The following is a 25626-nucleotide window of genomic DNA, read 5'->3' on the forward strand; positions in this document are numbered from 1 at the left end:
GTCCTCCCCCCATCCCTGCTGAAGGAAAAGAAAGTCATCCCAGTGCTCAGAGGTAAGGCTCTGGGGAGGTTGGAGGTGCTGCCTGTCCCCCAGTCCCTCTATTTGCTCTACTGGACACCCTGGGACCATACCAACCTTAGCATTTATGATGATGAATAAAAACTTTGCATATCAGGCTAATGGAATTTAAATAGTGGTCACTTCTTTGGAGTGGTCCACAGATGTCTGGATTCACCTTCTTGCCCTCTGAGTGACTCTGGGGACAGAGGAAGATGGGTGAGGCGGAGGTGGTGAGATGGGAGCCAAGGGCTGCTCCGGGAGCTTGTGACTTTTCAACGCTGGGGACTGAACTTGTGCTGGGGACAAAAGGGAGGGCCCGGGATGGGCCAGTACCCAGGAAATGTGAAGGTGTTCTGGGTGTTAGGTGAAGGTGTTGCCTCCAGCCCACTGGGAGGCCTGAAGAGTGAACACGCAGGCCAAAGCAGCCCTGCCCCTTGGCCATCGGCAGAGACCCCCGTCAGGAAGCCCTGAAGCCCTCGCAGACATGCTGAAGCCATGGAAAGGGCCCGTCCTCCAAGGGCAGCTGCTGGTTTCTTACCGGAGCCTGGAGTGTATTTATGAAGTTGTGTTTAGGGAGGATTGCACCCAGGAATTCCTATTGTGGACGTGTTTTCCTAGCTCTCTTGAGGGAGATTTCAGATGATGTACAGTACCTAATTACTCTACAAGCTCAGTCAGAAGTCTGCTTCCAGCACCATCTTCTGTAGCGTTACGGTTGTTTGAGTTTTCTTTATCTGGCAAAACAGCACTGCAAACCCAGAGCCTATAATAACCTGGTAACTCTTCATTTAGAGAATTGCAGCAGATGCCATCTCATAAACAAAGGCTAGCAAGACATTTATTTGCAACTGTAAAGCATTTTAACAAACAGCGAAATAAAAAAGGTTAGTGGCTGCTTAGTGTAACTATAGGAGGAGAAGGCGTCTAGATGACACGGTCCCCTTCTCTGGGCACCGACTCACTCTAGAGGATCGAACTGTCTAGTTTCCTCTTCTTCAAAATTAATATTTTCTGGGAAGAGAAAGGATACGTGAGTATATTTGATATTAATGTTTTTCTATTTTAAAATTCTTTATTTGCTAACAAATGTTTTGCAATAATAAATCATGTAAATATTAACATTTATCAGGCAAACATGGAATGTTAATTTTTATCTTATACAGACTTTTATAGTTTTTCTTTTGGTACCAGCAATAGACGAAGCAAGGGAAGGCCATCAGAAAGGGACCCTGCCCGCTCCCTACCGTTTCTACCTTCAGATTCTCCTCCTTGTCTGGGTGATACTGCCCCCCTGGTTTCACCCATTCTGCCACCTCTCAGCCTTCTCAATTCACCTGGAAGTGCCCCCTGTCAGAAATACTTCCTAATGCTGCCCAGGTGAGTCCTGCACCTCTCCTGTGCCCAGTGGTCACACAGCGGGCACATGTGACCACATGGCAGCCAAGTCACTGATGTCCCGTGAGCTTTCTGTTGGTCCCACAGGGGAGAGGACATGCCCAGAATTTCCTCGCACAGAGCACCTCTGTGCTGTTCAGGTGTTGCTGGGACAGGAGCCCACCCCGTCCTCACAGAATCCGGGGCACTGTGCCTCTGAGGGGTCAGCCACGTCTGCATTATGAAAATGAAGGACGAAGGGAGGGCAGGATGAGAGGTCCCCAGCCGCCAACCAGTGAGGCCAGGTTTCGGGGTGCAGGCCCTCAGTCCGAGGCCACAGCGCTGGACGCACGATTCTTTGGTGCGTTACTACCGTACTTAGGACCACACTGCTGACGAAAGCCCAACTCTGTGTGTGCTTAGAGCATTTAGATAGAAAATGGTTTTACATGATTCATTTCAGGTACTATTTTCAAAAGAAAGGGAAAAATATTTGCTCTTAATTTACAGCAGAGAAGATCTCAGCCGCACAGGGCCCCATGCCCAGGGACCTCATATGCCAAGCTGTTCCCAGACCACCGGTCACCTCTCCACCAAGGCGTCCGCTTTACAACAGATACAGGAAATTGTTTTGAAAAAAGGGAACCCTCTCTGAGCTTTCTGGCCACACCCTCAGCCTCAGGGAGAGATTTTTAAAGATTCCAGGACCAGAAGCCCCAAGCAGACTTGAAGTCACACCTCTGTCCAGGACCAGCAGAGGCAGAAGCTTCTCGATGAATGGTACATTTAAACCCACTTAGAAAGGGCTGGTTCCGAACACTGCCAGCTCCTAACACATGCCTGTGATTGGCCACAGTAAGCCATGTAATAAAACAAAACCACGCTATCCATTTCTGATGGGATTGTGCAGCCTGAGGCCTGCTCTCCTGGTAGAAATGGAGATTAGCAAAGGGCAGAGGGTGAGAGAGCACACAGGGCACCCACTGTCCTTGTCATCACAGGAGGTTTGCAGGGACAACATTCCTATGATGTGAGTTCATAGATGGTCCTCTGAGATTTCCTCAGGCCCTCAGGGCTGGCCCGAGGCTAGGGCTACGTGAAAGGGCAGAGACCATCCCAGCGTGTGTGTGTCCTCCCTTCCCTCCTGCTCCCCCAGAGCTCAGGCTCACCCTGGTCTATGGTGTCATAGCGCAAATCCTCTGGACCATTCTCATGGCTCTCCTGCCCGAAGACATCTCCGTCTTCCTCTCCAGGCCTCAGGAAATCCATCTCCCCCTCTGACACATCCATCAGAGGCTGGACCTCCTCCATAGACTCTCCCCCACCTGAGACGGAACCAAGGAAAATGGTGTTGGGTGGCCCACCAGACTATGAGGCAGTGGGAAGTCGCTTCCTCACCTGGGCGGTACCTACTCTCCCTCCTGCTGAAAGCAGCGCCCCACTTCTCCCGCTGGGGACCCTCCTCGGGGACCCTCCCCCACAGTTGAAGTCACCCAGCTCCATCCCAGGCTTGGCCAACAGAGTGTCCTGTCCCCAGTCTCAGCGTCTAGTTCAGGGATGGTGACTACTTCCCAAGGGCTCTGGCAGCCACACTGAGAAAGAGAAGCACTCTGTCGCCCAGGGCTCTTGCACTGACTGGGCGACAATCAAGGAAGTCAGTGAGGACTTGTGTCCAAAGGGAAGAGAACAGAGACCTGTGGCCTGAGGCTGTCTCTACCCTGCACTCTCCAGTTTTGTGAGCCAATGAATTGGCAGTAGCATGCCTTCATGGAGGCCCACTGGAGCTGGCTTTCAGCACGTGCAGTAGAAGAACTAGTACGCAGTGTAACCTTCTTTGACGTCCCAGGCAGTCTGACTACTCAGGACGACCACTGCAATACACGTGGACGAATGCTGTCCAGACTCTTCTTCAGGGAAGGGCTTGTCTGTCACCCAGCTGTTGTCAGCCGCCTTGCCCCAGGTCACACCCACAGCCAATCACTGACCAAGGTGAGGGGATACAAGGGACATGTTAGCTCCGGAGCTTCCCATGGAATCAGCCAAGTTTGCTAAGGGCCTAGGTCATGCTGATAACACCCCTTCCACGCTGGGAGGCTTGGACCCCACAGATTCTCCCTTATAGCACCCTGCACCAGTGTTGGCTTCCCAGGGAGCCGGGCCCACAGCCAGTCCGCACAGGCTGTGCAGGGCTGGGTCCCCACAGGCGCCATACCCTCCACGGCCGTGTCCTCCACGGCCGGGGACTCTTCGGGGCCTGGTTCGTCCGTGGGCGGCTGCTCCTCAGGGAGGGTCGGTGTCCACAAGGCCAATTCGGTGATTTTGGTAGCTCTCCATTTTGGAATGACGGTTACTAATGTCTCCTCCTCCTCTTCCTCTTCTCCTCTTTCCTATTTCAAGTTTGAAAATGTGAATTTACCAACGTCTGTAAACTCAGTGTGGGGTACTTAAAGTCAGGGGCGAAAGGGCCAGTCTTCAATTGCATATGAGCATTTTTGTAACACGACTCCGTGATCACATCAATTGCCAACTCTCCAGGGGGTGATCTAATGGCTGGAAGTGGACCTCAAAGGGACGGGGACGAGAAATGGAAAGTGCAGTGGAACGCTGTACCTGCACTGTCCCTACTGACTCCAGCACATGCACTTCCCAGCTGCCTGGACAGGCTAAGAAACGACCAGATGACAGGCCCGGCTCCCTGGCTCAGCCACATTTTCCCCGCTCTAAGATTCTTTACACATAAGAAAGCTGATATCACCATAAGAAAAGGCCTAACCCCGTGCTAAGATGACCCTATAACATATCAGAGGGCATGAATACTAAAGCTCCAGACCAGCTGCTTCCCAAGGCTGCAGCCCACAGGAGGAAATCCCAACTCATCACGACCCCCTCACCAAGGACGGACCTGAAGCAAAAGTCACGTGCTTGGCCCTGTTACCAAAATTCACTAGAAATTTCTATTTTATCCCATTTCACTTTTTGAAATGTTGCTCACAATCCACTAAATGAACATTGTGACTTGTGAACAGGTTGCAACCTGTATTTTGAAAAGCATTGTTCTAGAGCTAGCTAATATCAGTACACTTTTCTATCAACTATTTTGGGCTTTGCCAGCCATCCAGTGTCTGCGGCAACCGGTGACCTTGCCATTGTAGTTGGAAACAGCCACAGGTGATAGGTAAATGAATGAGCGTGGCTGGGCTCCAGTAAAACCTGTCTGCAGCAACAGGAGGGAGAACCGTGTAAAATGGTACAGCTGCTGTGAAAACATCTGTTGGTTCCTCAAAAAACCAAACACAGAGTCTCATATGACCCAGCAATTTCAATTCTAGGTATATACCCAGAACAACTGAAAACAGGGACTTGGCCAGATTCTCGTCACCAGTATCCACTGCAGCAATGTTCACAGTAGCCAAAAGGCAGAAACAACCCAAGTCCATCAGTGGAACATTATTCAGCCATAAAAAGAAGGAAATTCTGACACCTGCCACAATATAGACAAACCTTGAAAACGTTATATTAAGTGAAGCAATCCGATGCAAAAGGACAAATACTGTATGATTCCTCTTATATTAAATATCCAGGACAGGCAAATTCAGAGATAGAAAGTAGGTCAGAGGGTGCCAGGGGCTGGGGCTGGGGGCGACGAGAGATACTGTTTAATGGGGACAGAGTTTCAGTTTGGGAAGATGAAAAGGGACAGATGGTAGTGATAGTTGCAGAATATCGTGAATGTACTTTATGCCACTGGATTGGACACTTAAAAACGATTAAAATGGCAAATTTTATGTTACATGTATTTTCCCACAATTGAACAAAAACAGAACAGGCTGTGGCCAGGTTTGGCCAGCGGGCTACAGTTCACCACCCCTTCTCTACAGGGCATGCGTTCCCCTTATTGGGCCAAAGAGAACACTCGGGCTTTTCTGTCCCACCATAATCGAAGCATCACGCAATGGTGACCGTGGACCAAAGCTCTCAGGCCGTGTGTGTCAGTTCCCAGGTTTATTCCTGAATAGGGACAGGGCTGGGGGTTTCAATCAGTATTGGCCCCCTTAGGTGTTATTGATGTTCCTCCTACTTTCTGCTCATCGCCCTGAAACACTGACTTCCAGTAACTTTCTCCAGGAGAGCCTAAAACTTCAAAATACTTCATGTGTCTTACTTTTCATCACCGCACAAGTGAAAATATTAATAACTGCTCCGTCACCAATAAGACCACAAAGGCTAGATTTGTTACTAGTGGTGGTGCGATTAACTTAGCAGACAGGTTCCTTCAGAGTCCCAGGGAGAATCCAGCAAAGGCACCAACAACGTCACTGTCACAATTAACAACAAAGCTGGTCGCCGTGTGTTAAGTTCTTGACTACGTGTGCAGGTGGTTACACACACACACACACACACACACACTGAGTGTAGAACCGCGTGGGAGGATGACATGTCCCACATGACTTCTGGGAACCCCCGTCACATTCAGTGTAGACAACCCGGGATTCAGGAAGAAATGATGCCCAGGAGTGGGAGGGGCCTCATTTTTGGCAACAAAATCAAGCGTTTTGGCCATTTCCTATTTTGTGATTGACTGGGAGGATGACCTGAGCATGATTCATATCAGGGGAACAAAGCAAAGCAGGGGGAAAGGTCGAGGGGACAGGTCATGTGAGCCCACAGGAGAGTCTGGTCACAGAGGGCGGACATCTACTCGAAGACCGTGGGGAACCATGGGCTATTCTGTGGCCAAGTGACAGGAAGGAAGTGGAAAACCACAGGAAAAGAGGGGGGCCCAGGGCCTGCCGGGGCAATGGGGGAGCTCTGAGGTGGCGTCCTCTGGGGAGGTGTCCTGGGGGTGTGGGTGGTGCTGGGGAGGGGGGCCAAGGTATTTTACTAAATTGCCAATTATCTACAGGCCTTGGTCAGACGATAATGACAGGAATACAGACGCAGACTTCCCTCCCCAACACCACACACACACACACACACACACACACACATTCAAATGCCTAATGACAACATAACTGGCTGATTTTAATATTAACCAGGAATATCAAGTTAGCATTAATATTAATGTTAAGTATTGTAAAGGAACAAAAAGAAAACATTATAAGAGGTGCAGCCATACACCTGAAACACTGCGTTATTCAAAGAATTTTGTGACAGCATGGTGACAGATTTCAGGTGCCACTTCTGGGACATAACTATTCAGAGCCGTCCGGCTCAGGATTAGCTGGCTCCTCTGGACAAAAACTAGGTTGAAACTTCAACAATAACTATAAAATAACATCACTTGATTCTGGCAATTGAGTTCCAGACTAGCACAGGCAAGTGAAGAAGGACAATGAAAACGCAGAAGTCCCCAAGTGCTGGCGTAACTTCTCACCTTGTCAGTCCCTGGCACCCACGTCACTGAGCGGCTCTTTCGCCTACATATGTAGGAAACCATCTATCTTCTGCCACTTACCACATCTGTAATACGATACTCCCCGTGCTGCTCACATCCAATATCAAACACGTACTTCCCAGGGCCAAAAGGCTACAACAGAAGGAAGACCAAGAGGCACGTCACCCTTCAGTGGCAGCACCCAACAGAAGGTACAAAATGGTTTAGAAACGTCATCCCCATAAAACCTGCCCACATCATGTAACTGGGGGACGTCCAATATGGACCAAAGAATGCTTGTATGAACTAATGGCTAATGGAATTGCAAAGTGTAGGGCCTATTTTGGGTTTTGGGGGTAGGGGGGTTGTGTTTTTTTTTACTTTAACTACATTTTACCTCTTTACGAAAGTAATGTATTTGTTACAAAAATGTCACTAAGTCAACACCCTCCAGGAAACTAACTAGAGATAGAGCTATTAGTAATATTTTGATGTGGCCTCTGTAACCTTGTTTCTAGGACAGAAGTTTTTTAGTAGAAATCTGATCGTAATCACACATGCTGACTCCTACTCTATTTTTACTTAGAAGTACGGCATGAATGACTTCCCATATTTACAAATATTCTTCCACAATACTGTTGTCAGCTTGGCAGTTCCTTTCATCTGAGAATTATAATTTATTTTACTCATTTACTATTGTTGATATTTGGCATGCTGACATTTTTCTTTGACAAAGACTTCTACAGTAAACATGTGCTGGGTTAAAACTGTATGTACACTTTTGATATTTTCCTCAGGGTAAATTATCAGAAGTAGAATTTCTGGACAAAAGTGTATATATATATATAGATAGATAGATAGATAGATAGATAGATAGATAGATAGATAGATATAGATATATACTTTTATATGTATATATATATAAACTTTTATATATATATATACAGAGGGTGCCAAAAATATGTATACACATTTTAAGAAAGGAAACACTATTAAAATTGTAATACTCCATATATACCGATAACAAAGCTGAATACAAGTCATGTTCGACTTCTGCAATTACAAGAGGTGCTCAAAGTGGTTACCATCAGTGTAACTTTAATACAGTTTTTTCCTTTCTTAAAATGTGTATACATTTGTGGGGCACCCTCTGTATATATAAATAAATATATACATATATATATACATATATGTATATTTATATATATATATATATATAGAGAGAGAGAGAGAGAGAGACACCAAAAGAAGCTCTAGTAATTTTTATTCCCATGATAGCGTTTTAAGAGTCCTCTTGTCCTCAAACCCTGTTTTTTCTGAGCATTAACATTTTGCTCCATCTTTATATTTTATATATATATATATGTATACATATATATATAAAATGAGACCTCATCATTTTAAGTCACATCTTTTAAGTTATTAAAAGGTGTGTTGAATTTCTTTCAACATTTTGACCATTTAAATCACATTGATTAAGTACTTCACATATTAAATGTGGCATATGTCCTAACTCCATTTGTCATGTATTTCTTAAATTTTCTTTATAGTATTTTCTAATCTGTGAGGGATTTTTTTTTTTAAATAATTTTACTGAGTAATATTTGGGAACAGTGTGCTTCTCCAGGGCCCATCAGCTCCAAGTCGTTGTCCTCCAATCTAGTTGTGGAGGGCGCAGCTCACCGGCCCACGTGGGAATTGAACCAGCAACCCTGTTGTTCAGAGCTCGCGCTCTAACCAACTGAGCTACCCGGCCGCCCCGAGGGATTATTTTTATCCAGCAAAAATCTCCTGGTTTTTCCTTTGTATCATATTTCTGTTTAGAAAGTTTCTTTCCTCAAAGTTAATAAACATTCACCTATTTTTCTATCTGTGATTATTTTCTTATTTGCATTTAAATCTTTAATTCTTCTAGAAAGTATCTTTATCTATATGCTGGAAGGCAAATTCTGATTTTATTTTTCTCCCAAATAGGTACCAAGTCGTCCTTGCCCCATTGCTTGGCTTCTTCCCATCATTTCCTCATTAATTTGAAATGACATCCTTATTGCGTGCTAAATTATTACATACACTTCTACCTGTCTCTAGACTTTCTGTTTTCATGGATCTGTATATCTCTATTCCGGTAGCACATGGTTTTAATTATTGCAGCTTTCTAGTATGTTTGAATAACTTGTCGGCAAGGACGTAAACAGGTCATTCCCTGAGGAAGAAAATCAAACCAGCAGTAAAAGTGTGTAAAGATACCGGACCTCACTAGGAACCAGGGAAGTGACTATTAAAACAATGAAATGACATTTTTTTACCCATCAGATTTGCAGAAAGTGTTAAAGACCAATAATGTCTAGTGTTGGTGAGAACACGTGAAAAGAGACTCTGATATTCTACTAGCCAGGGTATACAAACTGGCATAGCTTTGTAGGACAATCGGCGGTATCAACCATGATTTAAAATAGCAATATGTGTAGATTCAGCAATTCCGGTATCCAGTCTACATAAATGCTCCCGAGTGTACAAAAGGATGGAAGACGTCTCTGTGTGCGTGTTTTTGTGTCCTGGTGTAGTGTGAGCTTATTTCTGTAATTGAACCCCCCACACTATAATTCTCTATAAGCTGCATGTGGAAGCACGTGCCTACACAATGTACAGGAAGACGTGGGAGGACACACTGCAGGGAGTAGGGAGGTTGGAGCTCGGGGTGGGGGGATTGGAGAGTCTACAGCTGGAATGGACTTGTGTGTTATTTGAATAACTTGAAAGTTTGTACAACTGGCAGAACGAAGCCTCCCCCTGGGCTTTCCTTCTTCAGATCAATCTGGGCTCTCTCTTTCATTGATTCCTCCAGATTAACTTTTGTCAGATTCACTTTCCCGCCACCCACCTCGTCATGCCGAAAAATGTCCCACGAGAATTTAACTGGGAATTATCATACAACGTGTGCATTTGAGGAGAGCATGCTGTGTTACCAAGACGGAAAGGAGAATCTGTAATTAGGATATGAGTTATATACATAAATGAAATCTGAGTTCTTAGAGGGGCCAAGCCTACTTCATCAAAGCAGTTAAGGGTTCCCTGTGCCACCTTCTAACACCTTTAAATCCCTCAGCAAACTCTTTCTTCAGGGAAAGTGTCTGCTAACCCCCTGACCAGGGCTGCAACAAATGCTGGGGTGTAGGTTCTGCGTTGGTCAGGGTCTCTCTGAATCCTCCCAGGGCTCGGACCAGAAGGACAAGGGAGCCACCGAGTCCTCCCGACACAGATGACCGACCCGGGTATCGCAAACTGGGGGCCTCAGACCGGATGCCTCGCCCCACCCCGACGCCTGGCCCAGGTGTGGTCTTCCTCCCCGGTGCCCACCTCGTGCCCCCCAGGGGAAGGAAAGTCAGACCCCCACATGCCTTTCTGACAAACAGGGACCATGTCTGATTCAGCCATGAGAAGGAGACACAACGGAGGTCAAGGTGCCCCCGTGTTTAAAGGACATGACAGGCCACGCTGGGAGCGAGGGACTTCACTGAGGCGCAGAGAAACAGGCCGCTCTGCTCTCTGTGGGGGTCAGGGTGCTGAGGGCGCCGAGCCACCCCCTCTCCCGCATTCGGAGGGGATCGGAGGATGTCCCTGAGTTTCAGTATTTTCTGTTCCCTGGATTACACAGCCCAGGGAGGAGGCTATCACGCGTCTCCCTGGCGAACACCGCTTCCCGCTGACTTACGTGTTTGTTCACGAACTTGCCCTGGTACCTATGGTTCAGGTGGATGAGCTCGGCTGCGCCCTCCTGCTGTCCGTTCACCCAGGTCCCCACGTACTTGCTGCCGGTCTCCGCGTAGGCGTAGGTGCCTTGGCCGTGCCTGCTTGAGACAGGGAGCCAAGTGCATTTCCACGCATCAGGGGAAACCGCGTGTACAAGACAGGCATGTCCACTGAGGGTGGCCTAGGGCGATGCGGGCCCACAAGCCACGGGCTTCTACATCCGCCCAACCAGAGCACGCCTCCACTCGGTGTGCCCAGGCTGGGGAGGGCATCGTCTGCCTTGGGCAGGACCTTCCTGCACATCAGCTGGTTCTCCCCGGGAAGAGGCAACACTCCCGGGAGCTGAGGCTCAGTCCCCCAGAAGGTTCTCCTGTGTCCTCACCCCGGGGCTCAGGGGTAAAGGACCCCGTGCTCTCCCTATGGGGGTCGGCACCCGCCCGGTAGTGCATCATCCAGCAGACACATGGGAAAGCCATGAGGATTTGAACTGCCTGGCAGAGCAGGTTTGTGCACGTTTGTCAGGATTTTGTTCCTCCATGAGACATTGTCATCTTATTGCATGAATCAGTCTATAGGACTAAAGAGAGAACCGAACCTTTGGTGAGCCAGCCACTCTCCGGTGTAGGTGTCATTGTTGACGTAGTAGTACACGCCGTGGCCGTGCCTTAGGTCACTCGCCCACTCCCCTGGAAGAGATGACACAACAGCAAGCCCAGGTGAGAAGCAGGGAGCGTGCCCTTCACTGCTGTCTCTCTCCTCTGACTTCCCTCTAGCCAGTCGGCAGGGAGTGGTGTGTGTATGGGGGCCACACTCTGCCATGTGTGCCGACAGCAGGTGTCACAGTGGGTCAGCAGCCCAGCGAGGATTCAGACCAGCGCTTGTCTGCCCTATGCCCGCGGTCCCAATGCCACATTTTTGCTTGTGTGTGTTTAGTGACCCAGCCACCACTTCCAGGCTTAATGGGTTGTCCTCAGCCACTTGCCAGCATTCCAGTCCATTCCCCACCTCTCCACCTGGCCCCAGTGCACCTTTCCGGCCCAGCCACCCCGCACAGCCCCACCGCACACAGCTTCCTGCCAACGGACGTCGTGACTTTGCCAGCCAGGCCTCTGCGTGGACCCCTCACCTGAGTGTCCTCGCCCACTCACCACCACGTGGGGTCCTGCTCACTGCTTGTTGACTTGATATGAAATACTGAAATTGGCAAAGCTGTCATAAAATGCATAACATAACAGCGAGCTAGTTCATGAATGTTGTCAGTGAAGAGGTATAAACTAGCCATGTACTGAAAACCTAGTATGTCCTCAAATCGCACAGCTCACATATGAAAGAACCTTCATAGAAGTTCCCAAAGTTGACAACTACCCTAAAATTGGAGCACTGTGTTGCCAATAAGAAGTTGTTACGCTGAATGACAATGAATGACTTTTCTAGACCATGAAAAATAAAAATGGGAATTTTGATCAATTTGTTGATGAAGGAGAAAAGATGAAGTTCTCTACTTTCTCTATAGAAAATACAACAAAATTGTTGTCAACTAGAGAGACGTTCCATTACTAGCCAACAAAAGTAGGGGAAAGGCCTGTGTCACACATGAATTTTTTAAAATTCATGTTCTTTCCCCAGATTTTGTGATGTTTGTGGTATTTCCAAATTTTTGTTTGTTTTGATTTCTCATTACAAATAAAAATCCACCTCTATATCAACTTTGCATTATTTTTCTTAAAGAGAGCCCCCAAACTTGCGTAAACTTCTGACGTATCCAAACACGGGATCTGCTTCTGCATGAAGATAAAGAACACACAGCATGCTAAGAATATGTTAATTCTCCAAGAAATACGTGTTTACGTGGCTAAGCCCCAACGTGTGTCCACAAAAGGGAACGTCTACGTATTTCCTCCATCAGTGGGTCCTATGAGGGCCTGAGCACTTTGGGAGACAGACAAGCAGTTGTGCAGACGGCGGGGCCCCCAGGAGCCCCCACGCAGCCTGGGGACGGCAGACACACAGGCATCCACAGAGCTTAGTGAGGCAGCAGAGAAAGCTGGTCTCCGACAGAGGGCAACAGCCCAGAAACAAGGCCTATTTACCACAAATTCATGGAGAGGAGGAGGCAGCAATTGGTAGCCACTAAGGAAGAGGACTGGGTTCCGTGGTGTGATGTGTGACAGGGACAACGGGAGCATGAATCCCCACACTGAGAGAGCAGCCACCGCTGAACCTCGCCGAGCCGTGAGGGTACGCAGCGTGTGCGGGAGTCCTGGAGGGCTTGTCTGGATTTTAGGGGGCAGTGATGTCCTGGTAAATTACCAGCTATAAAAACAAGTAAGTCGGGGCAGCCAGTAGCTCAGTTGGTTAGAGTATATTGCTACTAACACTAAGGCTGCCGGTTGGATCCCCACATGGGCCACTTTGAGCTGCGTCCTCCTTTAAAAAAAAAAAAAAGTAAGAAGCAGCCCTGGTTTGTAGCACTTGCCAATTTCTGTGATATTAATATCCCCACCATGGCCAGTGTCCAGTTCTGCATGGAGTTAGGGGACAGACACTGCAGGACTGGCTGTGAGCCATCGCGGGTGACGCCCGCACAGCCCTGGTGCAGACTTCACTGAAACACATCATTTGGTGTCTTCCCCACAAAAGACAATGATAAAACGACCACAGCCTCTTCTCTTGCCCGCGGGAGCTGATCGCCAGCGTAGTGAGGCAAGAGCAATATATTAAGGAGTCTGTAGAAATTTTTCAAAAGTGAAAGAAAAAAATTAAATTGCAAAAAGGCATTAAATTTCAAGCCAGTGAGGACTGGCAAGCAAACTTTGTTAGAAGTCCCAGTTTACTTAACAACTTTTTAGACTCTGCCCAGCAGATTACAATCCAATTATAACAATTACTATAATAATTACCATCAGGTTATTACCCAGGAAGCCGTGCAGAACTGAGGAAGGTAAACAGCAGAGAGAAAGGTCACCTCCTGGAGCTGGCCGTCCATGGCCACGAGTCACAGTCTCTCTTTTGAAGTGAGTGCCATTTAGAAACTTTATTACTGTTGCTTTAAGTTTGCACCTAACTTTTTGTTTTCCAAGTCTTTCTACCCCTAATCCTGTACTTTCTCATCATTCTCGATTTTGTCAACTGAAGTTGTTTTCAACTACATTTATTTTCAACCTACAGTTGGTGGTTCGTTAGTTGGTTGGCGGCTGGGTTTGGGTTTTCCTCTGGGAGAGCTCCTGTCAGTTATAAAGCTCTGATATGTGACTCCATCCTGTGTTCCTCCCCCTGGCCCTCGGGCTGGCGCTCTGGGGACTAAAGAACATTTGAAATAAAAAGTTAAAAGCCCTAACAAGATAAAGGGGAACAAGATGCTCTCCCCTCATCTAAAACGTGGGTTAGTCACTGGTTTGCTCTGCTGCCCCTCCCCCACTGCTGGCTCAGAGAACCGTGGAAGAGAAGGGAGCTAGCATTTGTGGGGACCCACCAGCAGGGGTCTTTACATTGCCACCTTAGGTGGGGTGTGTAATGACCGAAACACGGCTTTACAGATGCAGCACCCCAAAACCAGAGAGAACGGGCACACTGCCCAAGGCCACACAGTAGGACTGAGAAAGAAAACCCAATTTGTCTGGTTCCTCATCATGCTCTCTTCTCCACAAGCACCCCAATAGCCAGGCGTTCATTTCTTCCTCCAGCTCCTGCCATCTGAGAGCTTCCAGAAAAGCCAACTTCAAGTCCTACCATCTCGTTTCTGCACAATTTCATTGTTAAACATGTTCCATTTGGCAGGCCACAGGGCCAGCATGGAGAATGACGCTTCCCCACGTCCCCCCGGCCCCCAGCCCTCATTGGCCCTCCATCTCCCCACTCACCCCTTCAACCTCATCCCCCCCCAAGCGCCCTTGCTTCCCTGCCTCTGCTCAGGTGGCCCACAAGCCCAGGACCGTCCCCCAGCCCCCATTCTCCCCACCCCCGCTGTTGCAGTGTTGCAGCCGCCGCTTGCTCCTGGGCTTCTCAGTCAGACTGGGAGACGATGCCGCACCCTGTGCCTCGGCACGCCGGGGACCCGCAGGGAACCGCTGGGTGTTCCTTTTTGGAAATCTGATGAAAACTAGATGACTGTCTTCCCAGAAAAGAAGCCCAGGACGTAGAATGTTGCACACAGTGTCCGAAGGCTCACATCCACGGCCCACTTGTCTCTCATCCCAGGTTCACAACTTCCTTCTTCCCTTGTTGGGATTAGACTAACACTGTAGGCACGCCAGGTGATTAGGTGCCTGGGGCAGCAGTGGGCTTCTTGGAAATAAGGGAACAAGACCCTTCCTGAGACATGACATTGGCATGGAAAGAACTGTGGCAGAGATCAGGACACCCGTCTAACTAGGCAGACTGCCTCCCTTCCAGGAGGCCATCCGTGGAGGCACCACCAGGTCTAAACAAACAGTGTGCTCGTTTAAAAAGGGGCCCGTCAGAAACAGAAACAGCAAGACCAAGGTCAAGGAGACAAACGCTACAGAGCATCTAACGTCATGGGCGCTACCCACCCCCCGAAGCCTGTGCTCGCCCAGCAGCCTCCCTTACGTTTCCTGCTCAGGAACTCGGGTCACAGAAGACAATGTGCTCGTCACAGGGACGGCACACGTCCCTTGACCTCCAGGCTTTCTGGCGGCCGCATCAACCCTGTAAATGCTGGAGCAAGGGTTGTGTTGAGTGACCGACTCATCTGGAGAACTTGAAGCTTTCTCATTTATCTCACTGTCCACAGGTACGCTCCGTCCCGAAAGAAGACCTATGTGACGCGAAAACCCACTCTGTGAGGACAATGTACCTTCATATCTTGACCCGTCTGGGTATATAAAAGTGCCTCGACCGTGCTTTTTGTTTTCAACGTATTCTCCAATGTATCGAGCACCAGTTTTAAATTTGTAGATCCCCTGAAACACATTGGTTATAGGATTCATATCATTCCTGAATGTAATGCTCACTAATAGACTACTAAATAGAGAAAACTACCCGCTCAAGTCACCCATTCTGACCTGGCCATGTCTTTTACCGTGTTCATAGTCCCCCTCGTACGTGTCCCCATTGGGCAGTCTCGCTTTGCCATGGCCATGCCTTTCACCTGCCTCATTCCGATCCCCTTCATATTCCTGGCAAAAGAAATCAGGATAATTACAGCTGCTAATTTTTAAGTGCCAACCATATGCTAAGCTTCTTACAAATAGCATTCCATCGAATCCTCCCCATCCTCGGCCCAGGCTTACAGGTGACGTAGGTAAACACACCTGGGCGACATATCCTTGGGCACTAAAAAGTTACACATCAGTGGAGCCATTTGAGGAGACAAACTAGAAAGCTTCCTGGGCAGGTATGGTAGGTTGGTTTTCCCCAGAAGCAGACCCTGAGCAATTGACTTTTTTTAAAAGGTGCTCCCTTAAAGGAGAAACCGGTAAGTGTAGGCAGGCAGGGAGACGGACTTGAAAGTGGAGGCTGCCAAGTGTGAGTGACATCCAGTGATGTCCCGGACTTGACCTCGTGGCACAGGGAATTCTGAAGCGTAGATCACTGCAGGTCGTCCTGCTTGTTAGCACTAGCTGCTGGCTGCCTGGAACACGGAAGCCCCAGGCACTTCTGTCTCTCCCGGGTGGCCGGGTGGCTTCAATGCATAGAGGTGCTCCTGGAGCGGCGAAGCAGGAAGAGGCTGGGAGACTGATTCACAGAGCAGTCGCCAACGGCGTCTGTGCCGAGGTGCTAGGTTTTTTCAGTTAATTCTGAAAGTATCTCAACTCTGAACCCTGCATGCAGAGAGGTGGAGGTTCCAGCCTATCTGCCAGGAGATGGTCACCTCTGGCTTGGGGAGGTTCCTGTGGGCGGTGGGTAAGGCCCACACCGAGCCCCGCTCACCTCACTGGCTGTACATCCCCTCTGCTGCCCAAACCAGGGACTAATTCCAGCGACCTGGGTCGGTCCCCACCAGAGTGCAGATAGCACAGGTGATGACACACCTGTAGGGTAATATCTTCAGGAAGCCTTCACGGAACCCGAGACTTCGTGAAGGCTCCCAGGAAGCAGCTTTCCTTCATCCATCAATCCTAAGGAGCCAAGCTCCATTACCGAAATGATTATATGGCAGAATATAGTATGGCAGCTGGGATGACCCAGCCACCCCGGAAAACTGCCCGCACGGAGCGTGACAGCGGGGAGGAGGACGCTTCCGAAGCCTTTGACTTGGAAATCTTTGCCTTTAATGGGAGGCGGGATGGGGAGGGGGTAGAGCGAGAAAGGATGTGGCAAGCCGACGTCATAACGTTTCACCTTTCACACCGACTTCCAGGACGCGGCGCCCGCGGTGGCCGGCGTGGTCCTCGTCCCGGCTGGGCCTCCGGGGTGAACTGGGACTCTCCCAACTCGGCAACGGGATCCGCCCGCCAGCGCGCACCCCGGGAAGACCCTCCCTCACCCGGAGCTCTTACCCCGAGATCATTCTCTCCCTCCTCCTCTAACTCCTCCGAGCCCAGGTCCGACATGGCCTCGCCCCAGCTTCGATGCCAGCCGCCGGCGACGGGTCTCTAGCGGGTAGGTACTCGCGGCCCGCCCCGCCGCGTCCGCCGTCGCCATGGAAACGCGGCCAGACCCGCCTCATTCCCCCAGGGGGCGGAGGGACGGGAAGGAGCCGGGAGGAGCCCCTGGCAGCCTCCGAGTGCTGTCATAGCAACGGGACGCATCCACCAATCACCGCTCGGGAGGAGGAGGCGTGGCCTGGGTGCAGGGGAGAGGCAGGAGGCCTAGGGAGGAGCCCCTGGCAGCCTCCGAGTGCTGTCATAGCAACGGGACGCATCCACCAATCACCGCCCGGGAGGAGGAGGCGTGGCCTGTGTGTAGGGGAGAGGCAGGAGGCCTAGGGAGGAGCCACTGGCAGCCTCCGAGTGCTGTCATAGCAACGGGACGCATCCACCAATCACCGCTCGGGAGGAGGAGGCGTGGCCTGGGTGCAGGGGAGAGGCAGGAGGCCTAGGGAGGAGCCCCTGGCAGCCTCCGAGTGCTGTCATAGCAACGGGACGCATCCACCAATCACCGCCCGGGAGGAGGAGGCGTGGCCTGTGTGTAGGGGAGAGGCAGGAGGCCTAGGGAGGAGCCACTGGCAGCCTCCGAGTGCTGTCATAGCAACGGGACGCATCCACCAATCACCGCCCGGGAGGAGGAGGCGTGGCCTGGGTGTAGGGGAGAGGCAGGAGGCCTAGGGAGGAGCCACTGGCAGCCTCCGTTTGCTGTCATAGCAACGGGAAAGGGCGGAGGTGGGGCCTGGGACGGACTTGGTCCCCACCAGCTCTCCAACCAGGACGCCATGTAGATGGCCCCTAGAAACCCTTCAGTCGGCTGCTGAGTGATGCGGCAACGAGGAGCCGCCTTTGTTTGGATCAGGGCCCTAAAGGGGAGGGGCGCAAAAAGAGAGTCAGGCCACCCTAGAGAGGGCTTCAGCCCTGCGGGACGCTAGGCACTACCGCTCTGTCCCCGCCCCTCGGCTTCTGGGGGGGCCTGCGGGCCTGCCCGCTCCTCCTCACCTTTCTGGGCTCTTCCAACCCTTCTGTCCATAGAGATGTGTCCGCGAGATCTTTATTGGTGTTTGTAAACAGTTCCTCCTTACTCAAGGAGGCAGCTCTGACCTCTTAGGAGATACGTGTCCACAGACAATGCATCCACACACTACACATACACGCACACATTCACACTCATTTCCACCCACTAATGGGCCCCTCCTCCTGTCATCTGACAGTTTGTTCTAGACATCTGACACCGCCTACCAGGGCCACTCATGATCTTCCCAGTTCCTCTGTCATCACCCCCATCCAGGCCTTCTTACTCCCTCTGTAAATGCTGGCAATAGCCCCTAACTTAGCCCCTCTGCCTCCAGCATCTGGCCCACTTAGCCACCTCACACTCGTCATCTACTTAGAAACCCGCATGCAGACCTCTCATTCGCTGGCATTCAGTATGTCCCTGTTCAAGGCCCCAGGCACCTTCTCAGCCTCATGGCCACCATCCCCTTCCTGTACTTGTTATATGCTTCACACAAAACCAAAGCACAGGCACTGCCCCCCGCTGTCCCACTTCTATGCCTGTGCCCATGCCATACTCTCCCCCTGAAATGCCTTCCTTGTCCCAGCTCTGCCTATCAAAGTCACAGCCATTCTTCAAAGACTGCTAGTGGCCACTTCCCAAAAAAGCTCCAAAGTCCTAAGGGCGCTGTCAGGGAGGGAGGGGGGAATGGGACTTGGAGGAGAAGGAAGGACTTCAACTCTATGTATCATCTAGCCATCACCCATCTATCTCTATTTTAAAGGTCTGAGGATAACAACAAGCAAATTTTAAATCTAAGGGGTGTATCTTATTAGTATATATTAACCACATTTCTCTGTATTTGTAATTTTTTACTTTGCATATTTGACACCTTCCTGCAGCTTCTGTTGATTCTCCGAGTTAGATGGGCTGTCTGTCTCTTAACTCCCACAGTTCCTTGCATCACCTTCATCTCACACGAGACAAGTTCTGTCTCAGGTCATCTGGGTGGTTTTCTGATGTCTGTATACTCAGTAGCCATGCCTTCCTCATCTCTGTCTCCCCTACAGAACCCAGAAAAGTGTTTGCACACAGTATGCTGCTCAACCAAGCCAGCAAAACCCAGTCCATATGGGTCTTTGCATCCCTAGTGAGATGGAAATATGGTCGAGGCCTTTCTTTATCTGTCTTTTCTGAAGGAATCTATTTTGTGTGTGGAAATAAATTAAAAAAACATCCAAATGAGAACAAGCAATGACTATCAGCCACCCTGATTGCATTTGACAGAGAGTCGCAAGCAGAAAGGCGGGAAGGCTTCGTAGTGGATAAAGGGACAGCTCTGGCTGAGCCCTGGTCGGAGGCTGTGTCCTGAAGAAGCTGTGGGCAGGTTAACGAGAGGGGGGGGGGGTGGCCTGTGTGATGGGTTAGTGTGCAAATTCAGCTTTCTCTGCTCCGTCCTAAGTTGGAACTTCAGACAAAAGTTAGAAAACTCTCAGTTATTAATCAGGTCCTGGAAGCCGGTTGTTACAGGGTTATTGTTTGTTCCCGGATCAGTCGGTGGAGATAGCAGACTGACTTCCTACAAGTCTGATTTACAGCAGGCTGGCTTTCTAGGATGGTTACTGGAGATAGCAGATTGGTTTCCTGGGCAGGTTGCTGCAGACTGTGCATCAGAGTTCTGGTTTTACATAGGTCTGGCCATCGCACATGTGTATGTCCAATTTCTAGTGTGTTTGTGCAAGTTATAAAATTAAATCTAAATATCGTTTGGTGCTCTTAATTGCTTTTGAGATTTAATACCTTCAACAATAATCATAACCCAATCGTTTTATTTCTTTAAATCTAATATTTAAGTATTCAAAATGATTTATGTAAATGGAGGGAAAACAGGTCTTAAAGTCAACACTGATTGGTGAAAATAATACTCACCTAGAGCCAGAATGGCCAAGTTTGAATTCTGGGTCCTCATGGCTTATTAGCTTTGGTCACCTCAGCAACTGATAAGAAGTAGACTTTGCCACCCCAAAATATGCCTGTTTGGGATAGTGACTACAGTAAGTTGGTTATTTTTAAGAAACAGAAGACACAGAAAGAAACTTTGATTCTCCCCCTTACCTCCCTAAAGGAATTCAAACAGACATACCTGTTTAAAGCAAGAGAGATCACTTTTGCATAATATGAATTAAACGTGGCAGACGGAGGAACCTGTAAAGTCTGTTTGTAAGACTCCCTTCTGTGTCCCATTGTTTCTGGGTGGCCGGCGAGAATTTGTGCACCAAATGTTTGCTCCTCCGTCTCTACCTGTCAATTGCCTACTCTCAGGTCCCATATTCTTAAGGCGCCCCCGTATGTACATATGTAATGAATTTGGTTATTTTCTCCTGTTAGTCTGTTTCATGTTCATTTGGTCTTTAGACCAGCAAGCACTTAAAAGGGTAGAGAGAAAATTATGTTTCCTCCCCCCTACAACTCACCTGCCCTCTGAGTCTGTTTCCTATTCTGTAAACTGGGTAAAGTAAGCCTTACGAACCTCAAAGAGCTTCCCCAGGGACCAAGGACGATATTTTATTAATGTATTGTTATTTGTGATGACCACAATGAAGATATTACAAAGAAATCACGTATCTGTAATAGAACGTTGCCCTGACACCCACTCCAAGGTTCACTGTTTGTTGTTGCCGAGGGAGGGGGGCAGCGGTCCCGCTGGCAGCGTTACGAGCGCCAAATCCACAGGCGGACCATCCACGGACCTTCCTGAACACACAAGCCACGCAGACCTTTCCCTCGGAAACAGTTTCATCAAGGAAGGCTCCGTCTTAACCAAATCTCAGGCCCCAGCACGTCCGTCCCTGAAGAAAGAAACAATGTACCAGCAGAGTAACACACAAGACCTTATAATCATCCTTTTTTATTGGTTGCAAAGATCAAAAGACGATACACACCAAACTTTAACAAGTTTTCTTGTGGGGGACAGTAAGGAGCTGGGAATAGTGGATCATTAGTTCCGTCGTTAACCTCGGCATTCGCCACCTTTCTTCTCACCTGTAACTGAGCACGTCTCTCTGTAACGACACATGAAAACTGTTGTGAACGTTAGAACCCTGGAGCGGTAATCCACAACATGCACGTAAGTGTTCGCTCCTTGCACACACAGGCGTCGGAAGAGTAACCTGCAATGCGCTTGAAGAGTGACAGGACTTGACAGTGACAGGACGTGACAGTGACAGGACGTGACAGGACGTGACAGTGACAGGACGTGACAGGACGTGGCAGTGACAGGACGTGACAGTGACAGGACGTGACAGGACGTGACAGTGACAGGACGTGACAGGACGTGACAGTGACAGGACGTGACAGTGACAGGACGTGACAGGACGTGACAGTGACAGGACGTGACAGTGACAGGACGTGACAGTGACAGGACGTGACAGGACGTGACAGTGACAGGACGTGACAGGACGTGACAGTGACAGGACGTGACAGTGACAGGACGTGACAGGACGTGACAGTGACAGGACGTGACAGTGACAGGACGTGACAGGACGTGACAGTGACAGGACGTGACAGTGACAGGACGTGACAGGACGTGACAGTGACAGGACGTGACAGTGACAGGACGTGACAGGACGTGACAGTGACAGGACGTGACAGTGACAGGACGTGACAGGACGTGACAGTGACAGGACGTGACAGTGACAGGACGTGACAGGACGTGACAGTGACAGGACGTGACAGTGACAGGACGTGACAGTGACAGGACGTGACGTTGCTAAGTGCTGCCCGTCGGGACGTGGCCAGAGCTTCACACGCATCAGCTCACTAAACGCTCAGTCCTCCCCCTCGTGCAGCCGAGGAAAGGGGCATGGCCGCCCCGAGACGGGCCTTGCTCAGGGGCATGCAGCCAGCGGGGTCCGACCAAGGCTTCCGACCCGGGAGCCATTCCTGCTCCTCACGACTGTCCCGCGCCCAGACGGGGACATGAGGGAGTGGCCCGGGCTTGCCGCAAGCGGCCTTAACCCGTCCAGCAGCGCAGAAGCTGCGGCCGAGAGGCTCGGGCTGCGACAACCGGAAGCACGAAGCAGGCCCCGCTCTGAGTCACAGCAGCCGCGCGCTCGCCTCGGCACTGGCGGGTCCTACAACTCCCCAGTTTTGTTATGTCCCGTGTAAATCAGTCATAGTTTGGCCCCCAACACCCTTTCGGTGAATCTACAGGAAATTCACTGCACTCCAGGTTTAGCAATTGTCCAAATAAAGCCAGACGGGCCCCACCAAAGGACCGCGTCGCGGCCTCCCTCCCGCAGCAGCCACGGGGCCACACGCAGGCTGCCCTTCCAGGAAGAGGCTGCGCCCCAGCGCCCCGCTCAGCTCAGGCACGGACAGCCGCCCACTCTTGCCCTCTGAGAGACCTGGGCAGTCCCAGGAAGACCTCATCGGGCCACGTTGACTCCTTGCAGCTCCAGGCTGCCTGACCTCCTGACCCCGGGTGACCCGGAAGTGCTTGGTAATCACAGAAGCCGAGCTTTCAAACTCTGGCGGCCCTCGCTTAACTCATCTTCCTCCTTTCTTCCGGGGAATGAGAGGCAAAAAGGGGAGGATTTCACCAGAGGGGTTTCTTCCCTGGAAAAAAGGAGGAAATCCTCTCCTGCCTCTTAAAAACCTTGCGCTTCCCATCATCCCCCAGGAGGGATTTCCCATCAGCCCCCAGGAGGGATTTCCCATCATGCCCCGGCAGGGCGCTCGCGCAGATGCCGCTGTTCCTGGACAAGGGCCGGTCCAGGCGGCAGGGCCTCAGGTGGGTGGGGAGGGTGCGGGCCCACGGTTCCGCCAAGGTCCGTTTCCCCAGTGAGAAGTTATTTTCTGGCCTTTCTTAACTACAAATGAGAGAGACCCACGTCTCTACCGACTCCTCTGACTCCCAGCACAATAAGAGTCAGGAAACTCGGGCCTGGCTGGCCACGGTGCGTCTGCGCAGAGGGTGCCGGCGCCTTCCGCTTCTGGGATGGGGTCCCCGGCTTTGGAGGTGCCCTGGAAGCCCCCCTGGGGTCCCCTTCCTGTCTGCCACACCTTTATGACTCCCCGCCAAGCAGTTGCCATGGCGACGGCTGACCGCCTGAGCCTGTTTCGTGTGCGCTTCGCAGGACAATGCGCAGAAAGGGCCTTTAGGAACGTAGGGAGATCAGAGAAATGCAAGCAGCGTGTTTTGTTTTGTTTTTGAAGTTTCTAGCAACGGCTCAGATGAAAAACAGGGACTTGCAACAAAATGAATTCAGGCCCATCTTACCTCTGGAAATTTGAGGTTGTTAAAATATTTGTATTCTTGCAAATTTAACTACTATGTATGCGCATATATAATAGGTGTATATACAGCTAGGTATCAAAAAGACAGGAATTGCAACTTCTTTTTTAAAAAGCTTTTAGGGCAAAGGGGGTCAAATATATGGTGATGGAAAGAGACTAAACTGGGTGATGAGCGCACAATGCAGAATACAGATTATGCATTATAATATTGTACACTTGAAACATATAATCTTATTAACCAATATCACCCCGATACATTTCATGAATTTTTGAAACAGAGTTTTTATGGCATCTAGTGGGTAGGAGTCAGAACCAGGGTTGGGATCCTAGTTCTGTTGACTTCTTTCTGAAGTCAGTTTACCCATCTGTAAAATGGAAATCCTAGTTAACGGGGGCTGTTGTGAGGTCTACATAAGACATTTATAATGAGCTTAGCCCAGCGCCTGGCGCTTAGTAACTGTTAGCTATTATTATTGATAATTGTACTGTTGTCACTCACATGGGAAGCTAACCACCTTTTGTCTATCAATAGGTCTTTGGGGGACTTTTGACAACGGTTTTGACTCATTTCCAATTGTTATTTCTTCCTGAAGAGGATCAAGCTGCCAAAGATGGTTCAGCCAGGTAATTGTTTGTGACAATCAGAAGTTAGTCTGTGATGAACAGATGATGTTTAATGCTCATGCATTAAACATTAATACTAATATACATCAGGGTGGGAGGAGACTGAAGTTTCTAGACATACACAGACATGCAGATTCTTAAGTGTAAGTATTTTAACTGTTCAAGGTTATGTCTCTTATAAAAATGGCAACCACCAAGGAGGAAATAACCAGATACACACACACACACACACACACACACACACACACACACACACACCAACCTGAGATATTCGGTTTAATTGGAAGGACTGAGAATGCTGTGCTCAAGAGAGAAAAACAAATTCTTTTCCACCCAGGAAGTGGGATTCTTTAGTGATGTATCACCCCAGTGGGGTGGACTGGCTCGTGGAGTCAGCCAGGGTGGAGATGAGCTGTCAGGAAATTGGGCAGACTTGAATTTCGTGTTGGACAGCAACCCAAGGGTAGAAACGGTCTGTGGCTCACCTGTGCCCCCCCGACCACGTAACACAGTGCCCAGCACATAGTAAGTGCTCGGTTAACGTATGCTCATGAAATTGAATGCTAGATAACTATTTATGCAACACGGAAAAAAGAAAAAAGTGCATGAAGTTTTTATTCCTTTTTTCTTCTGGTTTACGATCTTGGTTTTTTTTATTCTTCTTAAATCATTTTCCATTTTCCAGGGCTCTCAGTACATCAGCTAAATAAGTACAACAGAGTGTGCTGTGTTCCTTGGTCATATACTAGGGGGGCTATGAGGAAATGAGGAAAAAAACTAAAGACCCGTTTGGGGTAAATTCAACATTAATCCATACTGTTGAAAAAAATTACCCAAACTATGATGCCTGGTGGCTACATGTTAGTTCCTCATCCTAAAACGGATGTCACTCTCCCCTCCTCTGCATGTGTAAGGTGGGTTCTGCTTTAACATTACAGGTGACCTTGCTGTGGTCAGTGGTGGTGGTGGGAGACCGTGGTGCAAGGGGCTGCACCTTCCAGAAATGGACCAGGTTCTCTAAGGAAGGGACGGGAGGAGCCTGCAAGCTGACCTGTGCCTTCTTTTCTCAGAATAAGGCTCGCCCTGCCCAACTGCGGGAAGGTCACGAGGATCAAATAAGATAATGAGGATGAAAATGGTCTGGAAATGCCAGATGCTATAGAAATATACTGTATATATTTAACTCGGGTTTTTAAACATGGTTATATAGTATTTGATGCATATGGCCGTGATATAGCGAAGTAACGCAGTGGAACACCTGTGAGCCCACTCCCCAGAATAAAGACATGAATGAGTGAATGGAGTGACAGGGAACATCTCATGCACAGATCTCTGCCCTCATCTCAGGTCCAACTTGAGAGTGCAGTCATACAGATTGAGGAGGTGCTGGGCCGGAGCGGAGCGCTAACTACGTACCGCGTGGCCCTAGGACGGCTGCCGGCCCCGCTCGAGCCCAGTGAGGGACTCCGCTGCCGCCTCACCTGCCGTAAGTCATTTTCCTGCTTGCTAACTTGATGGGTACAGCAGCGTCTCCTGGTGCCTTTACTTTGTGTTTCCTTGATTATTTGCGAGGATAAGGGCCTCCCCCCCCCCCCAAGGTT

The 25626-nt window shown here is 49.7% G+C and overlaps 1 protein-coding gene and 1 long non-coding RNA gene across 5 annotated transcripts; one reads left to right on the forward strand and one right to left on the reverse strand.

Annotated features, from left to right (window-relative positions):
- Nucleotides 1-830: 830 nt before the first annotated feature.
- On the reverse strand, nt 831-17250 carry RSPH1 (radial spoke head component 1). Of its 4 annotated transcripts, XM_081068655.1 has the most exons (9): nt 17020-17187; nt 15583-15696; nt 15375-15480; nt 11154-11244; nt 10521-10656; nt 6890-6961; nt 3647-3821; nt 2604-2759; nt 831-1071 (listed from the first exon to the last, which is right to left on the reverse strand). In XM_081068655.1, exons 1-9 carry the CDS (start codon nt 17071-17073, stop codon nt 1019-1021), a joined length of 957 nt encoding a protein of 318 aa, XP_080924781.1. In that variant the 5' UTR covers nt 17074-17187; the 3' UTR covers nt 831-1018. The 4 variants fall into 4 exon arrangements, with proteins under 4 accessions (XP_080924781.1, XP_080924780.1, XP_080924779.1 ...); XM_081068654.1 differs by lacking the exon at nt 17020-17187 and having other exon boundaries at nt 871-1071; nt 15583-15799; XM_081068653.1 differs by lacking the exon at nt 831-1071 and having other exon boundaries at nt 1125-2759; nt 17020-17250.
- Nucleotides 16853-25511, forward strand: LOC308505888. The gene is made up of 3 exons (XR_013994633.1): nt 16853-17122; nt 23934-24025; nt 25373-25511. It is a non-coding gene; the product is annotated as an uncharacterized lncRNA (long non-coding RNA).
- The last annotated feature ends 115 nt before the right edge of the window (nt 25512-25626 follow it).

This window comes from Rhinolophus hipposideros (genome assembly GCF_964194185.1).
Source record: "Rhinolophus hipposideros genome assembly, chromosome: 2".
NCBI classification, from domain to species: Eukaryota; Metazoa; Chordata; class Mammalia; order Chiroptera; family Rhinolophidae; genus Rhinolophus; species Rhinolophus hipposideros.